Source organism: Podarcis filfolensis (genome assembly GCF_964270895.1).
Source record: "Podarcis filfolensis genome assembly, chromosome: 5".
NCBI classification, from domain to species: Eukaryota; Metazoa; Chordata; class Lepidosauria; order Squamata; family Lacertidae; genus Podarcis; species Podarcis filfolensis.
The window spans coordinates 6104578-6131916 of record NC_139608.1 but is presented as its reverse complement, the minus strand read 5'-3'; the positions used below and the strand labels follow the sequence as shown (position 1 = coordinate 6131916).

General features: G+C 41.6%; 1 protein-coding gene and 1 long non-coding RNA gene across 7 annotated transcripts in view; one reads left to right on the top strand and one right to left on the bottom strand.

Moving 5' to 3' along the window:
- LOC310762276 overlaps nt 1-27339 on the top strand; it is a 466366-nt gene that overhangs the window by 155770 nt on the left and 283257 nt on the right. For both annotated transcript variants that reach the window (XR_014547911.1, XR_014547912.1), the window contains exon 2: nt 10449-12084. This is a non-coding gene — a long non-coding RNA (uncharacterized lncRNA). The remainder of the gene's footprint in view (nt 1-10448; nt 12085-27339) is intronic.
- Nucleotides 7302-27339, bottom strand: part of LOC310762206 (cytochrome P450 2J2-like) — a 32177-nt gene continuing 12139 nt past the window's right edge. The window contains exons 1-9 of one of the 5 annotated variants that reach the window (XM_083612894.1): nt 21204-21467; nt 18366-18528; nt 16404-16553; nt 15528-15688; nt 14625-14801; nt 12291-12432; nt 9864-10051; nt 8695-8836; nt 7302-7524 (exon numbers count right to left, since the gene is read on the bottom strand). In XM_083612894.1, coding sequence (XP_083469020.1) covers nt 7331-7524; nt 8695-8836; nt 9864-10051; nt 12291-12432; nt 14625-14801; nt 15528-15688; nt 16404-16553; nt 18366-18528; nt 21204-21371 — 1485 coding nt within the window. In that variant the 5' untranslated portion in view covers nt 21372-21467 and the 3' untranslated portion in view covers nt 7302-7330. Of the gene's footprint in view, nt 7525-8694; nt 8837-9863; nt 10052-12290; nt 12433-14624; nt 14802-15527; nt 15689-16403; nt 16554-17722; nt 18276-18365; nt 18529-21203; nt 21468-27339 lie in introns of those variants that run through there. The other 4 variants (XM_083612895.1, XM_083612897.1, XM_083612898.1 and 1 more) reach the window with 4 other exon arrangements.

Sequence of the window (27339 nt, the reverse complement as noted above, 5' to 3'; positions counted from 1 at the left end):
AGCCCTAAGGGACTTCTAAATGCTGTCTTCTCTTGGTCCCTCGGATTCATTTTGACCTGATAATATCCTTTGGTTAAATCTAAATACGTGATGTAATGACATCACCCAATGGTCTCTATCAGATTATCCAATCATGGCATGGGATACGCATCTGCTTTGGTGACATGGTTCAGTTTTCTGAAATCCAAACAAAAGCATACCAATCCATCGGTCTTGTCCAATAGCACTATAGGGGCTGCCCAAGGGCTTTCTGAAGGTGCAATAATTCCCGCTTTTAACATGTCCCGCACCTCATTGCCAACCTTCTCCACATACCCTGCTGTTATATGGTAGGGGTTCACAGCAATGGGTTTGGCTTCCCCTGTGTCTATCTGATGTTCCACACCCTTGGCCACTCCTGGAATATTACAGAATAAGGATTCATATTCCTGCAAGATCTGTTTAAGGGTTAAAGTTGGAGCCAATTTTATGCCCTTTAAACTACTCTGGGACTCTCTCTTGTGCCCCCGGCATGGTATGTCTGGTTCACCTGGATCCTCTCGTAGGGCATACAGTGCCCAGTTTTCTGTTCTAAAATAAGGTTTGATCATATTTACATGCACCACTTTCCGCCCTTCCTCTCCTTGCTGGATCACATAATTTACTTCATTCATTTTGGCTGTTATTTTATATGGTCCTTCCCAAGCTAATTGTAGTTTGTTCCCTTTAATTGGTCTCAGCAGCAACACTTCACTCTCAGGTGCAAATGACCTTACCCTGGCCTTCTTGTCATACCAGTTTTTTTGCTTGGTTTGGGCACTTTTTAAATCCCCCCCCCGCTAACTCTAGGGATCCCTTTAAGGTATTCTGCAAATTAAATAAATACTCCACTACGGACTCTGGATCTTGATCTCGCTGTTCTTCCCAATTCATGCAAAGTAAGTCCAGGGGCCCTTTTACTTTACGTCCCAGCAATAATTCAAATGGGCTTAACCCGGTGCTTTCTTGGGGTACATCCCTATATGCATACAGTAGTGGTTGTATCTTGTCATCCCAATCGGGATTTTCTGCGATATAGGTTTTAATCATTCTCATTAGGGTTCCATTAAATCTTTCAACTAATCCATTAGTTTCAGGGTGGTAAGGTGTTGATGTTAAATGCTTAATACCACACACTTCCCATAGCCTTTTCATTAGTCTTGATGTGAAAGAAGAAGCCAAGTCAGTGACTATTTCGCTGGCAAAGCCCAATCTACCCATATAGTTAATTAAAGCGCTTGCCACCATTTCTGTTTCAATGTTTCACAACGGAATGGCTTCTGGATATTTGGTTGCGTAATCCACTACGGTGAGGATGTATCTGTTTCCCTGCCTGCTGGCTCTAGGCAATGGCCCTATCAGGTCCAGCCCTAACCATTGAAAAGGGGTTGATATGATAAGCAAGGGGCACAATTTGGCTTTTGTTTTGCCTTGACTCTTCTCTGACATATTTGCCTTGCCTCTTCTCTGACATATGTCACAGGCTTGACAGTATTATTTTATTTGTTTCCCCATGCCTGGCCAGTAAAAATTTTGAGCAACTCTCCGTTTTGTATGTGTGATCCCCATATGCGCTCCAAATACACTATTGTGAGCGTGCTGCAGGATTTTGCCCCGGTATTCATGTGGGATTACTGTCTTCTCACTTCTTCACACACACACACACACACACACACACACACACACACCCCAGATGGTGGGGAAGAACTTCTCGATATAAAAGGTGCTTGCTCAAACAAAAACGTTCTGGACACTCAAGAGTTAACGGCCTCTCCGAATCTGCTGCCTCAAAGTACATTTGTAACTCAGTATCTTCTTTTTGCTTTTTGGCAAAAGTTGGGGTTTAACTTTTAGTCAAAGTAAACAAAAAGGTCTCTTTTCTTTCCTCACACAGATTATCCCCTTGCTGTCATTCAGCATTGTTTGCCTCTGCTACTGTATCCACCCCCTCAGGATTAGGTGACTGTAGGCTCCCTTTTGCTCTGGTAACTATGAAAGTACTCTGCACATGTTCTAAAATGTCCCAACCAATGAGCACAGTGGTGGGAATTTCTTCTGAAAGGGCTACCTGCCACTTCCCTGCCCAGTTTTTGAATCTGACATCTATTTCTGCCACCTTTAGGATCTCTGCTTGTTTCAAAATGCCTTTTAATTTTATTAATTTTCCTGGAATTATGGCTTCAGCCCTGATTATCTCCGGGTGGACTATAGTGACTTGTGAACCCATGTCCTTTAACCCGAGATATCTTTTTCCGTCTATCCAGATATACTCTCCAGCTTTCTTTAACAAGAGATTAACTTGCTGAATCACATAACAGTGCAGGACTTTGGCATCTACTACCTCAGCAGGCTCGGGCCTAGCTGGCATGTTGGTTCCCTTGACAACCTGACTAGTCTGGCCCTGCTCCACAGGCTGGATACAATATGTTTGTTTTTGTGTGGTGCTACAAATGGGCGTTTCTTTTCCTGTTTTACAATCAAAACTTTTATGACCTAATTTTCCACATCTCCAGCATGAAACGTCTTTGGGTCCTGCCTAACTTGTTTTATTGACTTTTCCCTCAGTAAACTTTGTATGGGTGTGTGCCTTCTCATGTTGGCTTTTTGATGAGGGGCTACTTCTCTTATCGGTTTCTGAGGTAATATTTCCTTTGGTTTGCTGAAATTTATTCTCATTTGCTTCCCAATATCTCCCACCAAATTTTGGCCCATCAAATCCGTGGTCTCTGATTTCATTTATTTTATCGGCTAAACCAGCTGCTTCCTCTATTGTCTTGGGGTTCCTTTCTTTTATCAGGTATTTCAATTGGCCATTGTAAAATCGCTCCAATGCTATCACTTCCCTAATCTTAGGTACCATGTCTGCATTCTCTTGCTCTAACCATCTCGTGAGGTAAGTTTTCATCTTTGCACCAAGGTTTCCTCCCTCACCTTTGTCACACTTCTAAATTTTTTTCTCAACTGCTCTGAGGTAATCCCAAAGTGGGTGTATATTAACTGCTTGTACAAGTCATTTGTGTGTATATTTCGGCTAGAGGGCCACTTATTCTAGGTCTCAAGATCATCATTTTATCTTCCTCTCTCACTTGAAAGTCGTGACATGCTCTCTCGAAGGATACTAAAAATGCTTCTGGGCTATCCTTATCTCTAAACTCAGGAAAGCATTTTAAATCTATCTTCATTTGATTCTGCCCATCGGTGTTACTATTATTTCGATTTTCCAAAACCGTTAATTCCAACCGTCTCATCTCTAACTGAAACCGCTGCTGTTCCTTTCCTGCTCAGCCCTCAATTTTTCTTTTTTCAGTTCTTGTTCAGTTCTATTTTTCTCAATCTCCAATTTCAAGTTATATTCTTGTACTAATTTCCACTTTTCAAAATGCTCTGAGAACTGTGGAACTTCTACTTCAGGTGGGGTTTTAGTCATCTCTTCTATTCTCATTTCCTCCCCCTGGAGATTCCCATTTTCTTCTCCAGAGATTTCGTATGGGTTTTCTCTCACGGGGTGCTTGGTCTTCTTGGGGGGCATTATGTGTGAGTCAGTATTCTCATTAATTAATTAAATAAGAGAATTTTACTCTCAACCCTGTTCCTCCTGGCTTGGCTTTTCAAGACCCTGGTCCCCAAAGTATAGCTTTAGGTTTTTGCCTCTAACTGTGTTGGTCCCGTGGGTTACCCGAGAGGTGAGGTCCAAGTCCGGTCTGTAGTCAAAGGTGCAATGGGAAGGCAATCCGTAGTAGCAGAAGCTGGGTGCAGGGCAGGGAGCCGAGTGAAGTCAGAGCTTAGGCAGGAAGGCAGGACAGGGTTCAGGCAGGAACTGGCAACCAACAATGTTGCTCCTACAACTTGGGACTAGGGCTGGCCAGCTTTTATCTGCCCTGAGGCATAGGGCGGCCCCAAGGCATAGGGCGGCCCCGATCCTCTGGTGACTCGCATCTCCTGGCCTGGAGGCGAGCCCTCCTCCTGCAGAAACTTAGTTCCCTCCGCCTCTCTGCCCTGAGCCTCTGCAGCTCAAGATCGCTGGAGGGTTACTGGACCCAGAGGCAACCTCAGCTTCCTCTGACGGGGCTGAGAGTGGAGCACCTGCAGGCAATGGGTCCTCCATCACCTCAGGAGCCAGAGCAGACTCAGCTGATGCCTGCACCTGAGGATCCAGCACAGGTGAGGACCCTTCAGGCTCATGCCCCAGCCCCAGCTCAGCTGGTTCTGGAAAGCGGAGAATCCTGTACAGGCTGGGATCCCTCAGGTTCAGCATCCGAGTCCGAATCCCAGGCCATCACACTAACCTTTCAAGCTTACATCCACTGACCCTGAGCCTAAGTCTCTGCCAGAACAGTCTTTTGAGATCTCTTGCTCTTATTGTGATCTTGGCCTCGTGGCAATCTGGGGTTTACCTCAATCACACCCTCGGGTCAGGTAAACACTTCACTGATTTTACCCTTCCCCTCTCCAAGTGTATTGCTTCCCCTCACAGGCTCTTAGACTAATCGTATCCTACCACTGCCGCCACTTTTCTGTGGTGATCACACAGGGTCCCCGGACGTTTCACCGTCTATTGATCCCTGTGCCACCACTTTATTTCTCGCTGCCACCACCCAGGCCCTACCGGGTAAAATACTGAGTCCAGTCAAGGTTAAATTGGAACATAAACTTCTGTTTATTTACTGCAGTTTAACAAGCGTATGTTTTCATAAACAGTCTCAGTCAGTTACAATCATGGGGTGCCTATCCAGACCTACAACTTCCACTACCTGCTCTCACTCACTAAACCACCTCTCAGATATTTACTTGTCTTCCTAGCTCCTAACTGTTCCTGACTCAACTTATTTCGCTACACTAATTCAACCTCCCCACAGACTCTATCCCAATTCACTCCCACTCCAACCAACCACCCAACTCCCAACGAACTCCCCCTCTTTGCCCCTCCCAGAGCTGGTGTTATAGTCCCTCTGACTCCACCCTCCTGGGTTCTGATTGGGTAACCTGTTTAACCTGTTTAACTATTTCACCTCCAGCACTCTCATGTGTTAACATAACACAATCGTTGCTATATTAAAGTCTTTTTCCTTAACCAGCATTGATTACAGAAACCATTCAAAGGCTATCACCATGTTTACACTATAGCAGCTACTTTTCAGATATTTCTTAAAATTATCCCATTCTAGTATGAACTTCTGTCTGGGCTTATCTCTAATTCTTTCAGAGAGGGAAGCTAACTCTGCATATTCTCTCAGTTTCAAAAGCAATTCAGTTCTAGTAGGGATTTTGTCGTTTTTCCAATATGTCGCAATAAGCACTCTCGCGGCAACGGTTGCATACAAAAAACTTTTTCTTATACAGTGGTACCTCAGGTTAAGTACTTAATTCGTTCCAGAGGTCTGTACTTAACCTGAAACTGTTCTTAACCTGAAGTACCACTTTAGCTAATGGGGCCTCCTGCTGCTGTCGCGCCGCCGGAGCACGATTTCTGTTCTCATCCTGAAGCAAAGTACTTAACCTGAGGTAATATTTCTGGGTTAGCGGAGTCTGTATCCTGAAGCATATGTAACCTGAAGCGTATGTAACCTGAGGTACCACTGTATCCTTAGGAATATCAGTACCAGTGAGGCCCAGTAGGAATGATTCTGGTTTTTTAGGGAAATTTACATTGAACATTTTTTTAAGTTCTAGATGAATATCATTCCAGAACCCTTTAACATTCCTGCAAGTCCACCATATATGAAACATAGTGCCACCTGCTTTCCCACATCTCCAACAAATATCTGAGGTATTCCTGAATTATGGTGCTGGAGGAGACTCTTGAGAGTCCCATGGACTGCAAGAAGATCAAACGTATCCATTCTTAAGGAAATCAGCCCTGAGTGCTCACTGGAAGGACAGATCCTGAAGCTGAGGCTCCAGTACTTTGGCCACCTCATGAGAAGAGAAGACTCCCTGGAAAAGACCCTGATGTTGGGAAAGATGGAGGGCACAAGAAGAAGGGGACGACAGAGGACGAGATGGTTGGACAGTGTTCTCGAAGCTACAAACATGAGTCTGACCAAACTGCGGGAGGCAGTGGAAGACAGGAGTGCCTGGCGTGCTCTGGTCCAGGGGGTCACGAAGTGTAGGACACGACTAAACGACTAAACAACAACAACAAATTCCTGTACATTTTGGAAAGCTTACGCAGCGTCAAGTACCAGCAATACAGCATTTTTTTCAGGTTTTCTCTTACGGAACAGCAGGCAGTAAACTTCCAATTTACCTGCCAAAGATTCTCCCATTGGAACATCTCAGTGGTATGGCCATGGTCTTGACCCCACTTAATCATGGCCAATTTAACCTCCTCCTCCTTGACTTCCCAGTCAAGGAGGAGTCAGTAGGCCTTAGAAAGTGTTTTGGTATTGGAGTTAATGACACAATATCACAGTTCTTTGCAGCGGATGTCAGCACTGACAACTTCAAATTCATATTATACTCCAGGGTAGAGAAGCCCAAAATCTTGCTCAAGCAGAACCAGCATGATCTTTTACCCTAACCCTCCCCCCAAAAAACCAAGCAACCCAATTGCTTCCCAAACAATCATTTTAAAAGGTTTATCTAAATCTCTGAGCATAGACAGAGTGCACTGAGTGAAAATGGAATTGAAAACACCATGTTTGCCCTGGGCATTCTATGTATGCTCTAGTGCCCACCCTCAAATCTGGCTTGCATAAAACTTGGTTGTGCCTTACAATCACACACCTGTAGGTAGAGGAGTCATGGTTACAGAGATCTCATTTTAGGTGTGCAGACAAAATTTGGGAATGGCTTCCCTTCGGACCAATACATCATTTCTGCAGCATTAAACTATGGAATTTGCTCCCAGAAGATGTAGTGATTCCAATCAACTTGGATAGCTCAGAAAGAGAATCAGATAGGTTCATGGAGGGTAAAGCTATCAATGGGTACAAACCACAAGGGCTGTGTTCTGCCTACGCTGTGGCTATGGATATTACTTTCTGGAAATTGTAAGTGAGGAGAGTGCTATTGCATTCAGTTTCCTGTTTGGAGGCTTCCCATAGGCATCTGGAGGACTAGACAGGTCCTATCTTGCCTGGTCCAGCAGAGTTCCTCTTATGCTTTTCTACTCTTATTAAGCAACGGCAAAAATAAATGTGCAAGCAACTGACACCTTCACATGGCCAACAGCATGCTGCCATCCGGTTTGAATATTATGAGATGGGTTTTACACTAAAAGGAAAAAGGTGTCTATTTTAAGCAATGACAGAAGTTTGAGTAAAGTAGGACTAGAGGGACACTGAGAGGAAAATGGTGCTTTTAAACAAAATCAGAGGTTTGCATTGCCACGGGGAATAGCACAGAGTTTATAAGGATGGGGATGTGTTGTAGCCCCTAGTAAAGGCTCTTGATTGAGTTCTTTCACTCCTTCTGGCAGCTGGAAGCTGAATGTTCTCAGCAAGCTGGTCAGGAAGATGAAGATTTCGATCTTTGCCAGCTGCATTCCCAAACATATGCGAGACCCTGAAGAGGAGACATGGGAAAGTCAGCAACTGAGTAATAATTTACTTATCAGTGTAAATTACTTCGCAGCTATAAAACTCCTAGAGCCTTCAGTTGCAAGGACTGAGACACAGCCTCTGCCTGAGACCTTGCAGAACCCCTGGCAGTCAGAGGAGAAACCACACAACTCAGGCCAAGTGTGTGTATGTGTGTGTGTGCTGTAAAAATGCTTTAAAATGTTTTAATATATATATGGAATTTGCCATTAGCTCATCAGCACCATAGAGTTCACATTTGTATAATGCACTTGAAAAGCAATTAAAATGTTATATTTGCAGCTGTGTTGTTGAGTCCTCAGTATAAGAACACTTGTTTTCTTTCAGAAAAAGGGGGAGAAACTCACTACCTCTAAGGTGCCTATATTAGCCATGTTAATTTGCTTTTCAACTGTTTCATCAAAGAAGTCTTAGAATACTAAATGATTCCATGTGTAGTATGAGAATGATTATACTATGAAATTCAACACTAACAATTAGATCCAATGTATATCGACCCAGAAGTAAATCCCCATTATTTCAGGAGGGAGTTCTCTGAGAAGTGCACATAGGAATGCTGTCTAAACTTTCTAAAATTTTATTTTTTATAAAAAAAATCTATACCACCCACTCATAAAATAAAGGTGGTGTACAACACTATCTACAAATACAATAGGACATAAGTGTGGGATAAGCATGTTGGTTATATGAGGCTGGTTAAGTCTAATCAAAGCATGACGTGAATACGAGTATTGAGTAAGTTGTCTTGCCAGGCTTACCTCACCTTACAAAATGCCCAGATTCTGACACATAGGGGACAAAAATATTCATTTGTTCTTTAAAAATTGAAACATGACAGGGAGCAGCAGCATCCTGGTCCTGGCAGTGTTGCCTCTCTCAGCGACAGGGCAAGGGAGTAGCAAGTTTGCAGAGGTCCAGACTGTCAGTGATGGAGGCCCCATAGGTGAATATCTGCCTACCCAAGATATCCCCTAAACTTTTCATTGCCTTCCCCCATCCTGCCGACCATCAGAGCCACTCCTCCCAGAAGTACACTACTTCTCCTCTAGCCCCTTGCTGCTGTTGATATCATTTCCTGGAAGTGCTGAACAAGCACAGCTACAATTCACAACATAGCTTGAACTTCTGCATTTACCTGCACCAAATGGCAGATATTCTTCTCTGTCCACAAATTGTCCATTTTTGTTCAAAAAATGATTTGGGTTGAACTCTGCAGGTGTATCCCATCGTGTCGGATCAAGAAGAACAGAGCGCAGATCAGGAAAAATACCAGTCCCCTGAAAAGAAGAAACAATTGAATCAGAATGCACTCAGATAAATACATTTCTTGGGCTCCATGATTACTGCAGATGGTGACAGGAGTCACAAAATTAAAAGATGCCTGCTTCTTGGGAGAAAAGCAATGACAAACCTAGACAGCATCTTAAAAAGCAGAGACATCACCTTGCCAACAAAGGTCTGTATAGTTAAAGCTATGGTTTTCCCAGTAGTGATGTATGGAAGTGAGAGCTGGACCATAAAGAAGGCTGATCGCTGAAGAATGGATACTTTTGAATTCTGGTGCTGGAGGAGACTCAATGGACTGCAAAAAGATCAAACCTATCCATTCTTAAGTAAATCAGTCCTGAGTGCTCACTGGAAGGACAGATCCTGAAGCTGAGGCTCCAGTACTTTGGCCACCTCATGAGAAGAGAAGACTCCTTGGAAAAGACCCTGATGCTGGGAAAGATGGAGGGCACAAGGAGAAGGGGACGACAGAGGACGAGATGGTTGGACAGTGTTATAGAAGCTACCAACATGAATTTGACGAAACTGCAGGAGGCAGTGGAAAACAGGAGTGCTCTGGTCCATGGGGTCACTAAGAGTCAGACATGACTAAAGGACTAAACAACAACAACAAATCCTAGAACTAAATTTTTCAGAGTTCAGACTGAATCCAAACTTGGGGCTTTATTTGTGTGTGTGTGTGTGTCTGTGTGTCTCTGTACACATTTACCAGTAGCCATATTCACTCCACCTTCCCCCCTTAAAAAATATTTCTGTACAGACAGGAACACAGGGTGCCCCCCTTTTAAAATGAAAGCTCACAGCCAGACTGAGACTTCTGGCTACTGCATGTTCCTTCCCTGCAACACATGCCCGATGTCTGCAGGTGGAGCTCCTGCTCTTGTTTGTCTTTCTTGCCCTTCAAGTTTTAGACTACACAGAAAGTTTCTGCATGGCTGCCTGCATCTCTCAGTATGCAACCTTCTGCTGCTCTTTGCTCTTGGGATACGTAAGTGCAGTCATCTCAATCTTCTGTACCTTGGGAATGAGAAAACCATGAATCTTCACATCCTTTGTGCATTGCCTGTTAACCCCAAAAAGAAAGGCATATTTAAAGCGCTGCATTTCATGAATCACAGCATTGGTGTAGGGCAGTTTCTTCTTATCTTGATAGCTGATTGAGTGAGCAGAACCTATGACATCTTCTATCTCCTTGTGGACTTTATCTGAAGAGAATGATGGAAACATAAGATTTATTTTGAATATTGCATTTTTTTAAAAGATGGACATTTATTTCCCACGAATTTATTGCATAGATTTTGTGAATGAGTCCCCGTTTCTTACATTTATAGCCCAACTATTCCTCCAAGGAGCTCATGTCAATGTACATGGTTCTTCCCCACTCTAGATCCCAGGGGTGAAAAAGGGGAAAGTGAATCTCCTCTCAGCTGTTTCCAGTTACTAGAGCTGGCTGAAGGGCTATGATCCAAGGCTGTCTGTTTTACACTTAAAAACAAACAAACATATCCTCCACCCCACAATATTTCCTACTTTGTCTCACTAAATCTCCTTTCCTCGCCTGATCTCAGTCATGCAGTGGAGCATGAAGAGGCGGAGATGAAGGGAGCCTGGACTTTTGGATTGACCACTATACCCCTGGCAAAAGCAATTAACCTGTTTATGTATCTTTCTCTTCCTTCCTTCCTTCCTTTGACCATGCTGCTTGCCAAGCTTCAAATTGCCTTCCCTACTCCTTTTTCTACTCCTTTCCTCTCTCTCCTCATTCAAATCCCTCCTCACGGAATAAAATGGTATAAAATTGGAAAGCGAGGACCCGGAAGCCAGTAATGTATGTGTGTAAACGTGGGGCAGAAACAAAGGAGCAAGGAGCAAGTCTGAGGAAAGGAGAGGAGACCTGACACCAATGTCCCATGCTCTTCCCTTGAAATCCTTGTACAGTGGTAGCTCGGGTTACATACGCTTCAGGTTACATACGCTTCAGGTTACAGACTCCGCTAACCCAGAAATATTACCTCGGGTTAAGAACTTTGCTTCAGGATGAGATCAGAAATTGTGCAGTGGTGGTGCAGTGGTAGCAGGAGGCCCCATTAGCTAAAGTGGTGCTTCAGATTAAGAACGGACCTCCGGAACGAATTAAGTACGTAACCAGAGGTACCACTGTACACAGCATGAACATTGGTTTTAAGGAGGCCTTGCTTGCATGTATGTATTTATTTAAAATGTATTTCTAAAATGCTTAATAATTTAAACATCTTTTAGCAGTGTACGTTATGCGAAATACAGAAACAGAACAAAACCACACATATGATTCACATATGGCAGAGGGAAGAGCATTCCACAACCCAGGAACAAGAATTGAAATGTTCATTTTTGGGACACCACTTGATTGCATTCTGTAATAAGTGTAAGTGACCTTACAGAATCTCATTCTGTTAACCTAGTCCCAAGTTGTTCACGGCTTAATAGCTTAAGAATAAGACCTTGAACATGGCCTGGTAGCTCATCAGCTACCTCAGCAGAGGTGTATGTTATTCATTCAACAACCTGGCCAAAGCATTCTGCACCAGCTGCATATTCCAGACCAGTCCCAGGGGAAGCACTTTAACTGTGCAACAAAAAGTCCTTATGCTGATGGAACAAGTGCATTGAATATTGCCCTTTATAAACTGCTGAATCAAAAATAAAATCTCTAAAATGTATGCATCGAACATGACATAATTATTAATAATATAGAGATTAATTCAACAGGATTCAGAGACAAGATTATGTAACTGAATTATGTGCCCATATAGGTTGCTGAAATGAAACGTTTTAACCAGCATCTAAAACCATATAACAAAGTTGCTTGCTTAATGTTTGCCTACGGACAGTGTGGAAAGGGCCTATCGACCAGAGCCAGGGCCTTTTCGGCCCTGGCCCCAGTCTGGTGGAATGCACTGTCACAAGAGACCAGGGCCCTGCGGAACTTGACATCTTTCCGCAGGGCCTGCAAGACAGAGCTGTTCCGCAGGACCTTTGGTCGGGGCACAGTCTGACCTGACCCCCCTCCTTTTACAAGACTCTGCATATAAGTGCCCTCTCTATCTCTTCTCACCGGCTTATACAAATAGCTGGGCCTGGTGAGTACTTAAGGTTCCCAACCCTATAGTTATAATTTGTGGGTAGCCATCTGAGTTTATTTTTATTTTAATCCGATTTTAAGCTTTATTTCAGTTGATTGCTGAATTTATGTTTTAATGTATTATATATTTTGATGTTAACCGCCCTGAGCCCGGTTCTGGCCGGGGAGGGCGGGATATAAATAAATTATTATTATTATTATTATTATTATTATTATTATTATTATTATTTCCTTAGATGCGTATGAAACCTGTAAAGAATTACAGTCCACCCTAGTGATCAAGAGAAGCCCTCGCTCCCATTGCACCGGTCTCTCTCTCTCACCTTGGATATCTGGATGACTTGCCAGGAGAAGAAGTGCCCATTTCAGAGAACAGCTGGTTGTGTCCGACCCTGCTACGAAGAGCTCAGAAATACACTGAATCAAGTTTTCTTCATCATAGGTGGACTCTGGGATGTTTTTGCTCTGATATAGAAAGCGGGGAAGGTGACATATCATTTACATGCACTACAATCTATCCTTCAGCACTTACTTTATCTTCTTTACTCCACTTATTACCATACCACGCACACATGCTTGTTGTGGGGCAGGGCATCCCATTACACTGCCTGCTGCAAAATGGGACAATGCCACCACTACTGCCTTCAATACCTGGGTTTCATGGCAGTGCCCACAAAGTGGCAATGAAAACAGGAGGCCCAGTTGAGATCTTGTGAGGTTTCAGGGAAATCTCTCTGGAATCTGCCACCACTGCCATCATCGCTTCTCCATCAGTGGTGGGCTAGGTGGGGTATTCACAGGACTAGAGATGACATGTGTACACAACAGTAGCTGCCATGCTGCATTTGAGGATCTGTGCGGTAATAATCCAACACTGGCATGTTGCAAAGGAGCCAATGGAATCTCTCTGGCAGCAGATATTCAAAATGTGCATTACTTACCACTAAACATACTTAACCATTCTTTCATCACCATAATAAGGATTGTTGAAAGAAGGAAAGAATATGTATGAATATAGATGAGGCAGAGGTTTGAAGTTATGTTTAGGAATATTTTGTTTAGGATTTGTTTGGTGCTGTTGATGAAAATGAGGAGTGATTTTATTATTATTATTATTCCTGCCTTGCATTGTAATGTGCATTAAGACACCTGCCACAATCTACTTGGTGAGTTGGCCATTCATACTATTCAGGCATCACAGGCAACATTTGAGTGGTGAAGATATGCTTATGAGCTACAGCAGTGATTCTCAAAACTTTGTCCAACTGCTGCCCCCTTGATTCCATCAACTCATCCCCAGTGTCCTCTACCCTAATAAAAATAAGTTACAATTAATTGGACATTTATTCAAAATCCAGTTAAAACTATTCAGTTTAATTAATTAAGCAAAAGTGATTAACTTGATCAAGTGATACTAGCTTTTCAAAGTCTGATAGTCATTTACACCTCCAGCCCTCCCTCCCAGGAGGCAGTGCCACCCACTTTAGGAACCACTGAGCCATAGAATCTTACAGTTAACATTGTCTATAAAGAAAGGGCTTGTGCTCACTATTTTTTCTCTCTGGTTTTCAGATTTTAACAGTTCAGTTTGTGCTCTGAAACACAGGTTGGGGCCACAGGGCAAAATGGGGAAATTGTATACTGTCCTACAAAGGATAGCATGAGTAAGAACTATGTACTGATTAGTCATAGGATAGGCTATAATCAAGGGGGGGGGTTAAAAACCACTTTAGCCTTTCAGTAGAATTATATTTCTTATAGAAAATGCATTTATTTTCTATATAGAGGTTATGTATCAATGAATGGTTTAATTTGGAGGTCTGGTTGTCAAGGAAGACAGATGATAAGTGAAGTGTGATTTTGAGGGTTCAGACTCTGGGGGTGCCCAAGATAAATGAAGTGAAGAAGATAACAAAGCAGGGAGGGCACTTTTTGCCCCTTGACCTTTGACCTCTCTTGATGTATGCATTCTATGAGATAATGATGCATTATGATGTATGATTATATGTGAAAACCCTGTAAAAGCCTTGTTAAAATGTGCCTTCGGGGAAGTTCTCCTAACTTGTGGTTCGCTGGATAAATGGTTTAGAGGAACTATCGCGATTGCAATACTTTGTTGCCAATAAACTGGGTCGCTATCAGACACTTGCATATCAATCTTGGTTGTGTTTTTATTTATGGTTTTGTTCCCTCAACTGGGAAAGAACCAGTGGTTTAGAAGTAAATGCTTACCACAGTACAAATATATCCTCTTCTGAGAAATAGTGAGTTAAAAATGAAATTATGGAACCAGTAAAGTTTTTTTTATTGTCTCAGTCTGTGTTTGAATGTGAGATTAATTCTAATCCAAAATAATTTAGTTACAGGCAATGCTCCATAGGCAAGACTCTAAACATAAGCCTTTCATTCACACTTAGATTTGGGGATATTAAACTATCAGCATTTTCATGGAAGTATGCACACATTTCACAGATGTACAACCACTTCAGCAACTAAGATTACTTTGGGGAAAATTGTGGGGGAGAACCTCAATGTGATTTTCAGCTGAGATTTGGGAAAAAATATTGGTGTCCTTGGAAGAGATTAGCATTCACTTATAACAAGGAATATAATGACTCCTGGGATGAGCAGTATTCAGTTGCAAAACAGATACTTACTTTCTCCATCTGAAGTAGATAGAAATCTATGAGATCCTGTGGCTCATGCAGAGACATATTCTCCTTATGCTTCTCTATCTCCTCCTTTGCAAATGAACGCACCATCTCCAGGCAGGACAAGGCCTTCTTGTGGGGCCCTGGGACACGTTTCATGAGCCACGGGAACATTTCATAAAGCTAAAGGAAAGATAGAGAAAAATTGGTCACATGGTTCGTGCTTTGGATTAGCACTTTAAAAAACTGATTTACCGTAGATTATTCTTCAGGGGTAGTTTATTAGTTTGAGTCTCATTGAGAAGAAGGAAGGTGTCTGCAACTTCTCCTGAATCCCACAATAACTGGATACTGGGAATTATCCCTGGCTGAAAATGTGAAATAAAACTAGGGCTCAAAAGATTTTTCCAGCTGACAGGCTTCATTCCAAAACTGGGCACAATCCCAGGACTCCTAATGGAACAAGAGACTGGCCTTTTTACAGGAGATGGGTGTGGGTGGAAAATAGAGATGGGGAGAATTTGTTTATGTATTGAATTCCCCAGACCCCCAGTTAAGTAATACCCATGACTCCCCTTTTAAAAAATAATCAAACCTTTAAGAAGGGAGCTTTTCCTTTTCCCTCGTTTTCTCCTTAAAGATCAGTTAGTGCCCAGAATTGGACACAGTATTCCAGGTGTTGTCTGACCAAGGCAAAATAGAGTGGTACTGTTACTTCCCTTGATCTGGACACTATATTTCTGTTGATCTTGAGAAATTGATTAGGCTCTTAGACAGTAAGTGGACCTTACATCAGATTAAATTAAATTCTGATTTTACTTCTTCAACACTCTAACCTCTATCATAATGGATTGCAGAATGCTGATTGGGGGACTTAAGACCCCAGTAGGAATGAAAATGTCTACTCACAACATGTAAGATGCTACCTAGAAATTTTAGGACAATTTCAATGGCATTCATCAACTTCTGGAACCTTTCATCTTCAAGAGCAAACCGGTGCCCAAAAGCCACAGCACATATCACGTTGGAGACTGAATTAGTGATGGGCATGGAGGGGTCAAGTGGTTGTCCTGCAAAAGAAGTTATACTAATGTGAATTCAGCCACTCTTGTTCATACCAAGAGTGGTATTTTATGGCGATCAACAGAAACAGCAATTTGTTTCCACATTAGGGATCAAGCACAGAGGGTCAGTGGGTCTCACTGTTAACCAGAAGGCTGGTGGTTCATGTCCACCCAGGGACAGCTGGTTGCTAGAGGTTGGACCAAGATCCCTTCCAACTCTGCAATTCTATAATTTCAAAATATATCATATTCCTTGGAATATGATATATTTTGAAATTATAGAATGTACAGAGGCCATACGCAGAGATTTCTTCATACTACAACATATGCTAGGCTCGAACTACTAGGTCTGGGTGATATCAACTTTTCAACATTGTGATGTATCACCAGCCAAACATTGTGATATAGTGATACATCACAATGGTGAAAAGCAGAGGAGGAAGAAGCTGCATTGGCCCCAACCCCCATGAGGTGTTGGGGTGAAACCGCCTCAGCATCCTCAGTGGGAGTGGAGTTGGTTTTACCCTCGTACCTCATGAGGCTGGGCCCGATGCTACCTGTTCCCCCCTTTGCGCATGGGGGGGGGTGGCGGGGGGCGCTGATAATTGGTGGTAGTTTCACTAGCAATATACCACCAGGTGAAGGTGTCATTGTGCTCTGGCCCTCAAACCAGTCCTGGACGATGTATTGATACGTAGCGCCATCACCTAGCATCACATACCCTTTGAACGTGCAAAAACCTCCACGAGCTGATGGGCCTCCTCTGCTACTTGGTGCTCCATGCCTTTCTTCCCCAGCCCCAGCTTCCGCATAGAAACTACACCAAACCGTCTCTGTTGCCTCCAGGTGTGACCATTTGATAATACAATACCTATGGAAAAGCAATGAGAAATTATTTCTTTCCGAAATTAATGTTAAACATTAAGTTACCAGCCAAGAAGAAACTTTGTTTACTGACATTCATTATTGATTTACACAAAGGTTTTGGCTATCCCAATTTGTGTGATAATATAACAGAATTTAAGTGGTCCCAGAAATTCCTGCAATTTACAATATTGGCAAAATGTGAGATTTATGTACAGCTCTATGAACTTTGACTTTTGTAGGGAAAACTGGTACCTGATACACTAGTAATTTCTGCAACAAAGACTGAACTTGCAAGTATCTAGTAGTAGTAGTAGTAGTAGTAGTAGTAAAGGTAAAGGGACCCCTGACACCATTAGGTCCAGTCGCGGACTCTGGTGTTGCGGCTCCCATCTCGCTTTACTGGCCAAGGGAGTCAGCGTACAGCTTCCGGGCCATGTGGCCAGCATGACTAAGCCGCTTATGGTGAAACCAGAGCAGTGCACAGAAACGCCATTTACCTTCCCACCAGAGCGGTACCTATTTATCTACTTGCAATGGCATGTTTTCAAACTGCTAGGTTGGCAAGAGCTGGGATCAAGTAACAGGAGCTCACCCCATCGCGGGGATTTGAACTGCCGACCTTCTGATCAGCAAGCCCTAGGCTCTGTGGTTTAGACCACAGCGCCACCCACGTCCCACCAGTAGTAGTAGTAGTAGTTATTATCATCGTCATCGTCATCAACATCTGCATACCACCCATCTCACTAGGTTTCCACAGCAGAATATAAAAACATTATAAAACATCAACCATTAGAAACTTCCCAATACAGGGCTGCTTTCAGAGGTCTTAAAAAAGTTTTGTAGTTCTTTATCATGAGATCAGGTGTAAACTTGCTGTCTAGGGCAACTATGCCGCAACAAATGAGGGACAGAATTAAGTTTATGCATTTGTAGTTTTCAGCAGTAGACTCATTGAAACTAATGAGCCTAAGTTAGTAATATCTGCCAATTTCATTGGGTCTTTTTTATCACCCTAAGGCTCATTGTTCTCTATAATCCTCCCACACGTGCTAGAAAACTTGTACCTGGTGCAATGCAGTAAATACAGTAATATTATAACTACAAAAAACCCAAACAAATACATAGAATTCAGAGCCAGAGGGTTAAAAGACAATAAAAGACAATGAAACTGACCTGGCTAGAGGATAAAAACCGCAGTGCAAAATAGAATTGCCAGTGAGCAGCCTCCTCATTCTGATGAAGGGACTGAGAGTGAATTGGATGCCAAGCTGGCACCAACACTGCTGTTGGGATTTGTGTACTCACCAGCTGCGTGATAGCAGCATATTGTTTACATCATGTGATGATTCTGATGGGCCACTCGCCAACAACTGCCTCCTTCTTTAAAGGCAGAGAGACACCAGGTGTGAGCAAACTTTGCAAGCCCAGCATGCTCAAATGAGCACCCACTTGCTTCCCAGCCCTGAGCTCTGCTCACCTACTGCACTAAGAGCTCTGCCTACTGCAGAGAAAGATGTGGGAGACGTATTGCTACTTGGATCAACACCTTAGCTGGTAGTATATTTATCCATGTTCCTATACCTCTTATGTACTTGCTACATCTTGTAACCTGTGTCTTGGCAATGTACCAATCTGATGTAGACATTAAAGCCTTTGGTAGAAAGAGCTAGGAATTCAAGTTCTTTTTCCAGCACTGAGAGCCAGGACAGTCAATGAATTACAATTGCAACAAGCAACAAACTGCTACCTGCAATTGAATCTCTAATCACCATGCAGAGCAATTGTTACTATGGAATTCTTGTTCTTCACTACTTACCCTTTCCTTTTGCTAAATCCATAAAGAAAGGAGTCTCTGGTCGCTCATCTAATTCTTCAGAGTGGTCAATGAGCGCTTCTTTCACTGCTTGGAATCCAGACAGCACTACAAAGGGTAGATGTCCTAACCATATGGTGTAAATATTTCCATATTGCTTTGCCAGCTAACATTTGGGTAAAATAGAGGAGAGGAATGTTATGTTCAAAGAAAGCAGATGGCTATTTCAACTTAATGTGTGGCTTCAGCCTTCCTCACTTCTGCAGCTTCTTGCTATGTGCAGTTCTTTGCCAGCACCTGCTTTTCCTTCCTTCCTTATTCTTTCCTTCCAGCCCATTTGTTTTATTCCCTTCTGCCTGTGTTTTCCCTGCCTGAGAGGAAAGGCTTATAAATGTATTCAATAAACAAATACATAAAGCAAATGTGGACTAACAAAGAGTGTGGAAGAGCCCTTGAAAAAGGCCTGTTCTGTTTGTCTGCTGTTTCCTGTTGTCTTCTCAATCTGCAAGTTCCCCTCTGGCATTCCCGGAAAAAAAGCGATTGTGAGCTCCATCTTCACTGCCAAGAGAACTTGATGCCCATTAATCAGTTGCAATGGGGAAAGTACACATCATTTTAGGACATGCAGCTGCAACATAAAATAGAAGAGAAGGAAGACAAGCTCCAGGGCTGCTTAATCAACTGAGCTTCTTGTTTTGCAAAATGTGTTTTAGAGATATGCCTTCTTCAACCAGCAGCTGTATGCAACACCCATAATAATATTAAAACCAGGGTTTTTCTCAGCCAGAACTCAGCAGAACACAGTTCCAGCACTTCTCAGGTGGGTTCTGGAAGCTCTTAGGTGGGTGCCACTGCCCTTCTAAGAGAACAAGCACAGCTTTCATAGTGAATTCTGGCACCTCTTTTTCTAGAAAAATAGCACTGGTTAAAAATAATGTAAAACTAAAAATACAAGATTATGATAAATACTGCAAAGCACAAAACCACAGAATTGGGGCATGGGTCATTATGTGGAATCAGGAAAATACACATGCCAAAAGGTTGCAGTTTCTATATGGCATGTGTCGACTCGTAGGTGGTAGCAGAATCACCTTGTGGACTCCCTGTCTCAGTGCCATTCGTTTCACAGCTGCAGTTGGTGCTGCCTTCTTCATGGGAGCAGTACTTGGAGATTAGTATTTACTGCAGAGATCCGTTAAGATGAAAGGGCTATATTAGTCTTTGAACTGCATTTTTATAGTTTCTTTTTTTCTCTCTCTTCACTTTATTGAAATTCATTAATATCATTACAAATTTAACTTCACAAATACACATACACATGCATACAAAGAGAATTTTTTTTTAAATTTGAATTACTATAAGATGTTGATTTAAACTTCAAATTCCGCTTAGATTTTCACTAAGCTAAGATCAAATAATATTACCTACATAAAATAAAAATAACATATATCAAAGTAAAATAAAATGATAAAATAATTGTGGACTTCCCATCATTTCCCGGTATAGTTGACATTTACAATTTTGAATGCACTTATAAATATTGCCTTACTTTTAACGTACCTTTGAATACTTTCTTACAACATATCATACCAATTTTTCTTTGTTTCTTAATATTTTACTTACACAAGGGTCATTCAAACACTGCCATAGATAGTATGTCACTGTTATTTTATTTTTTCTGTACGTATCTCTTAAACATTTCCCACTTTTGAAAAAATGATTGCTTTGTGTTACTTCTTAACCTATTTGTTAACTGAGCCATTTCCACATAGTCTAATAATTTATTTTGCCATTCCATTAATGTTGCTATCTTTCCCCCTCTTCCAATTAGATGCTATTAATAGACGAGTGGCAGCTGTTGCATATAGAAAGATATCTCTTGTATTTTTCGGAATATCTCTGCCCAAGATTCCGAACAGAAAAGCTTCTGGTTTCTTTAGGAATGTTACTTTAAAGATATTTTTTTCATCTCATCATAAATATTATTCCAAAACTCTTTAATTAAAATTTATAAAGAGTTTCTAATTTGAGTGAACAAAATGAAGACTTTTCAAGCCTAAACAACTTGAATAGCATATGCCTGTTTGTATTGGATGAAGCACTGCCCTGGACTCATGTTGAGAACCTATGTGCTCAGTCCATTTTTAATGCATTTTCTTGTGTCTTGTGTGTGTGTGGTTCCTGCTGTGGGGCTTCAGATAGGGTGCTCATGCACACCAGAAGTAATGCCTTTAGAAAATTGGGAAGAATAAAGGTAAAGACTTCTCCATGTTAAATCTCTGGTTGCTTATAAAAAATGCATGTTATGTGCTTCCTCAATGCAATGGTATAGAACAAGTTATCTTTTTGATCGCTAATTTCTGAGTGCACATTTTCAGCTTTTATATCGTTTTATGCTTTTAAGTATTAATAATAATACCCTTAAATAATACACAGGGGCAGTGCCTGGAATGGACTAATTCCAAGCAACAAAATCACTGAATAGTTTCAAAAATAATATCTGAATTGTTTATCTTATTTTGTATTTTTTAAAAATTTCTTAGTTGCTTTTTCTTGCTCTTGTTACATCTGAGAACAGTTTATAAAAATTCTAGGTGATCTGAACATGAATTAACTTTCTTTGGCAATGGAGCCTTGGGTGATTTTTAATTAAATTCAGTTCTAAGTTTAATTCACTAATTTATAAATGTAGGGGATTTGTTGGATTCAATTCTGTTTTTAATTGGGGCCGTTGCATTTAACATTTAAACCACTGCTACTGTTTAAGCTTAAATAACTGTTGGGGAAAACCGATTAATCAATTGTTGACATTAGATTCAGTTATAACGAAGGAATAAGTACCTTAATCAAAGTATCCTCACGAGGCTTCACTCCAATCCGCCACACGCCTCCAATGAGAGGAAGCTGGAGAGGTCCAGGAGGATAGTGCCTGTTTGACCAGAGTTGTTTCAGGAAGTGAAGAATCAGAAGAACCAGCAGCAGAACAATAAAAAATGCCTGTATCTCCATCTTTCTTTGCCTTCCCTTTATCCTTGTTTCTTTCTAGGACGCCTTCTTAGGTTCAATCCTCTTTCTCTAAGGACTTTTTGCTTTCCTCAGAGACATTAGCATTTCTCTCTCTTTTTATATGCTCCATCATTATTATTATTTAAAAAAAAAGCAGTAAGCATTCTGACACCATATCCAATTAGCCTCGATATGTAATTCCAAAGCTAAACACTATAATAATTCTTATGTGTGTCACTCAGATAAGAGGAGGTGTGTTTAATATGAATTGCAACAAGTATCCAGGGAAGTTTACTGCAAGATGGACTTTGGAAATATGCGTACCATAAGTTATTATTTTTATTATTTATTATTTATTCAATTTACATACCACCCTTTAACAAAAGATCCCAGGGTGGTGTACAACATTTAGAGTACATTTTATGGAGCAAAATAATATTTATCATAAATAATAATAAACTTCAAGGAATAAAAATGTGTATATGCAATGTTCTCCCCAGGAAGGTCCTGCTAGGACCTTCATTATACACTTTTTGATGCCAGGAGAAAACGCTGGGTGGTTTTTGCTTTTGTTATTATTATTTATTCTCTGTTTTACATGTTGAAAAATAGATCAAAACCGTAGGAATGATTGAATGAGTGTCATTTCTCAGGGGTCCTCAAGTGTCTGTCTGTGTCTGTCTGTGTGTGTGTGTGTGTACATATATACATATATGTACACATATATACATAAAATATCTCTATGAAGGACACCAACCTGTGCTCAAAGGCGTGTTCTCATGTTCTCCTGGCTGACATATCTAGCTATCTCATCAAAACCCTCATGCCTTTGCTGGTTCATAAAGTTCAAATCCAGAGAAGCAATTATTCTGATTTATGACTGTGTTTACTCCTTCCTTCGGTTGGGTTTTCTTACCCTTTTGAAACAGCCTTTGTTATCACACCTGATCCACCTGGCCTTGAATATTATAGATCAGACGATAATTTGTTCTCTTTTCTTAAGGTAAAGGTAAAGGGTAAAGGGACCCCTGACCATTAGGTCCAGTCGTGACCGACTCTGGGGTTGCGGCGCTCATCTCGCTTTACTGGCCGAGGGAGCCGGCGTACAGGTTCCGGGTCATGTGGCCAGCATGACTAAGCCGCTTCTGGCAAACCAGAGCGGCACACGGAAACGCCGTTTACCTTCCCGCCGGAGACCTATTGATCTACTTGCACTTTGATGTGCTTTCGAACTGGGACTGAGCAACGGGAGCTCACCCCATCGCGGGTATTCAAACCACCAACCTTCAGATCGGCAAGCTCTAGGCTCAGTGGTTTAGACCACAGCGCCACCCACATTCCTGTGAGGGGAATAGGGGACCCCTAACAACTCTTAACATCTTTAACAAACTACACTTCCCAGGATGCTTTGGGGGAAGCCATGACTGTTGAAAGTGGTATGATACATCTTCAAATGAATAGTACAGATGGTGTCTAGAATTGAACCTGTACTTTATGCAGCTCATGACCCAATTTCTTTCCCCTGGATAAATAAAGAAGCATTTCCTTCCATACAATGGGAACTGAGCAGTGTATAGTTGAAGAGTAATGAGTTGGTAGCAAAAGATAGACAAGAAACCAGGGAATATTATAGTGTGATATCTGATGTGTAAGTGTGATATTTTTGAAAAAGATATTGCTAATCAAAAGGGAAAAAACAGCTGCTAACTGGGGAAATTGTTAGTGTGAACAGAAAGAAAAATGGATCAGTGAAGGTCTATGAGAAGCTGTAAGGATTAGGGAAACCATTAGAGTTGATAAATAACCATAAATCTAATAAATTTTAACCAATTTGGGGTAAAAGAAATTTGAATTCGGTGATAAATGTACCAAATTATTTTCTAGATTAGTCAGAGCAAAGAGAAAAGGTAATGCCAAACATTCCCACTTCTCTGTCTGTTTCACTAATAGAAAAATCCTGCTAATTCGGAGTCTGCAGTCATACTTATTGGTTTTCTCTGGAAACACCCCTGAATAATTTTATTCCTTATAAAAATTACTTCTCTTTTTGTTCATGACTTACACCAAGATTCTCAATCTTCTTTATTCTTCTTCCTTTAATGGTCCCAGAATCCTTCCACTTCTGTTGTCAAAACCAATTCATAAATTCTGCCAAAGCCAAGAAAGAGCATCTGCACACCATTTGGTTTCTGGCTCCATGAGATTGTACCCCTCTTTCTCAAACTAACTATCCGAAATGAAGGCTTCTATCAGGGAAGACAGTGCTGGTTAATATAAAAGCAATCTTCTTATGTAGCAAACCTATAATATGAATGCAAAGTCGGTGGGAAGCATTGTTAAAGATAAAATAACCAAGAGGATCAAGGAGATGGAGTGACTCCCCTTTTGTGGAACAATTGCAGCACTTGGGACTTTTTAGTTTAGAGAAACTAAGTGGTGACATGATAGAAGTTTATAAGCTTATGCATGATGTGGAGGCCGTGAATAGATAAGAAAGTTTTTCTCCTTCTCTCATAGCAGTAGAACTTGTGGACAGCAAAGGAAGCTGCATGTTGGATGACGTTGGGCTAGATGGGCATCACACTCTGCCTATATTCTCAAAGTGCACAACTGGGCAGTTAGTGGAAGATAGTGGAAGACCTCACACTCAGCACAACCATTCCCTCCCCCTCCCCCTTTTTTTAATTAGAATATACAGTACCAAGAATCTTCTCATCTTGGCTCTCTTTTGTGCTGCCATCAGAGAACTCTCTGCCATTCAGATACCCATCTTCAAAAGAAGATATAGGTCCCATTGTGCTTATTTCAATGTTTGTTTGGGGGTATGTGTGGAATGATCCATGTATTCCAATATGCTTAGGCAGCATGTTTTTTCTTAAACTCAATTCTTCAGCCTAGGAATTCTTGTCACCATGGCTTCCATTAATCAAACACTGAATCATACAATAAGTGGATCTTCTCCATTTCATCACACACACACACCCAAAACCCCCCCAAAAAGGACCTAACTTAACACTTGCACCCAGGAACCTTGATTGTGGGACAGCTGCTAAGCCATTACAAGTTAACTGACCATGACCATGTTGAAAATAAGACAAGTGAACAATCATCATAAGAGCAGCATCAAATAACATCATATAAAGGGAATGAAACTGACAAAAGCTCACTGAGATAAAACAGTTTTAGGGGTTGCTTAAGGGTGGCAAGAAAATGGTTCAAGCAGTTGTCAAAAGTTCAGTTGTCAGATGTTAAATGTCATTTGTCACTGGTACTCATCAGCCTAGATGACCTTAGTGGTGTACACCAGAGAGCAGAACATCTAAGCCTTGGAGGTTATAAGGCCACCTTCAGGCCCAGGTTGGTTTATGTGGGTGTAAGTAGCCTTTCCAAGGCCTGTACAGTGGTACAGTGGTACCTCGCAAGACGAATGCCTCGTAAGACAAAAAACTCGCAAGACGAAAGAGTTTTACGTTTTTTGAGTTGCTTCGCAAAACGAATTTCCCTATGGGCTTGCTTTGCAAGACGAAAACGTCTTGCGAGTTTGTTTCCTTTTTCTTAAAACCGGGTGCATTGCTTGAAGAGGTGCAGTTCCGTGCTTCGCAAGACGAAAAATTCACAAGACGAAAAAACTCGCAGAACGAATTAATTTCGTCTTGCGAGGTACCACTGTACCTTGGTTCTCAAATGCCTTGGTTCTCAAATGCCGAAAACCCAGAAGTAAGTGTTCCGATTTTTGAACATTTTTCGGAAGCCGAATGTCCAGTGCGGCTGTTGGCTATTGTTTCCAGGGCACCTGCACCGATCAGAAGCTGTGCCTTGGTTTTCAAACATATCAGAAGTCAAACGGACTTCTGGAACAGATTAAATTTGGCGCTTTTGTTTTTGCATTTTTATTTTTGAGGCTTTTTCGGTTAATTTGTTTTTGTGACTGTGTGGAACCCAGTTCAATTGATTGTGTGGCTGCGGAAATGGATAAAAGCCCCCCATCCAAACAATGACTATCATCAGTGCAGGTAAGGGGAAAAAAATAATTTTAATTTTTATCATCTACAATACTGTCTTATTTATTTTATAGTACAGTACACCGATTATTGCTTTTGTTTTATGGGTCAATGGTTCGTTAGATAGTAAAATTCATGTTAAACTGCTGTTTTAGGGGTTGTTTATAAAAGTCTGGAATGGATTAATCCGTTTTGCATTACTTTCTATGGGAAAGCGCGCCTTGGTTTTGGAACACTTTGGTTTTGGAACAGACTTCCGGAACGGATTAAGTTTGAGAACCAAGGTACCACTGTATTCATGAGTGCCTGGCTGACACACCTAGCCATGCCATCAAAACCCTCAATGATCCTTGGCACAGGAATTTGTACCCATTACATATGTGCCGTTTCTTGTTCATCAAGTTCAAGCGAGGAGTTGGAGCAAGTTCATTAAGTTCACTAAGTTCATAATTCTGATTGTGACTATGATTACTGATTCATTCTGGGGTGGAGCTTTCCTTCTGCGTTTGAAAAAGTCTTTGCTTATTATTATTACACCTCATCTGTTTGGTCTTCCCTATTGTAGATAAGATTCTAATTTGGTATATTTTGTCAGCTACAGACCTTCTGGAATGGCACAGGTCCTCTTAAACCTTGTAAATCTGGTTCTTGGGATGGGTTGTGGACTGAAAGTGCCTCTGACCCCATTTTAGATTACTAGCTGCAGGACAACAAGGGCAATCATGCCCTTTTGCCACCTGTAGGCCTCCAAGTGGTCTTCAATATTATCAGCCATGATACCCTGTGTGAGTGAATGAACTGAATCCCCTTCTGTCTTATAGGTGGGCTCCATAACTTGGTATTGGAAGACCATTGATCCTGCCATATAGGATTGTTCAAGAATTATCAGAGCTGCCTGCTATGCTAATTCATATCTATCCAAAACCATGGGACATTGTCATCTTTGGGAAGTAATCCCTTTGGTATGCCAACAACACCCAGTTCTTTGGTTCCTTATCATCTCATCCACATGTTGGACAGGAAGGTCTGAAAGTAGCTTGAAAACATGCGTGAGAACATAGGGTTCCAGTTTATGGAAAGGATTATAAGCCATCACAAGGTAACATAGCATCAACATGCTTAAAATGAAGCAAGTGAACAAATTGTCAAACAAAATCCATAAAATCCTTTGAAAGTGATCCGGAAACTAGAATTAATCCAGAGTGCAGCAGCTAGACTGGTGAATGGGAGTGGCTGCCAAAACAACATAACACCGGTCCTGAAAGACCTACATTGGCTCGCAGTACTTTTCCGAGCACAATTCAAAGTGTTGGTGCTGACCTTGAAAGCCCTCAACGGCCTCGGCCCAGTATACCTGAAGGAGTGTCTCCACCCCCATCATTCTGCCCTGACAGTTCCCTCACTGTGAGAAGTGAGGTTACAGGGAACCAGGCAGAGGGCCTTCTTGGCAGTGGCACCTGCCCTATGAAACAGCCTCCCACCGGATGTCAAGGAAATAAACAGCTATCTGACTTTTAGAAGACATCTGAAAGCAGCCCTGCCCTGTCTAGGGAAGTTTTTAATGTTTGACCTTTTATTGCGTTTTTAATATATTGTTGGAAGCCGCCCAGAGTGGCTGGGGAGGCCCAGCCAGATGGGCAGGGTATAAGTAATAAATTGTTATTGTTATTGTTATTGTTATTGTTATTGTTGTTGTTGTTGTTGTTGTTGTTATTGTTTTGTTATTGTTATTGTTATTGTTATTGTTATTGTTATTGTTATTGTTATTGTTATTGTTATTGTTATTGTTAAGCCAGTAATACAAATGAGAAAAGCTTACTAGCAGCACTTCACATAGATGTAGCTTTTCCAAGGCCTGTACTTCTGAGTGTCTGGCTGATATATCTAACTATGCTATCAAAACCCTCATTGATCCCTGGCCAAGGGACTTCTGACCATAACACATGTGCATGACTCACGCCCTTTCTGGC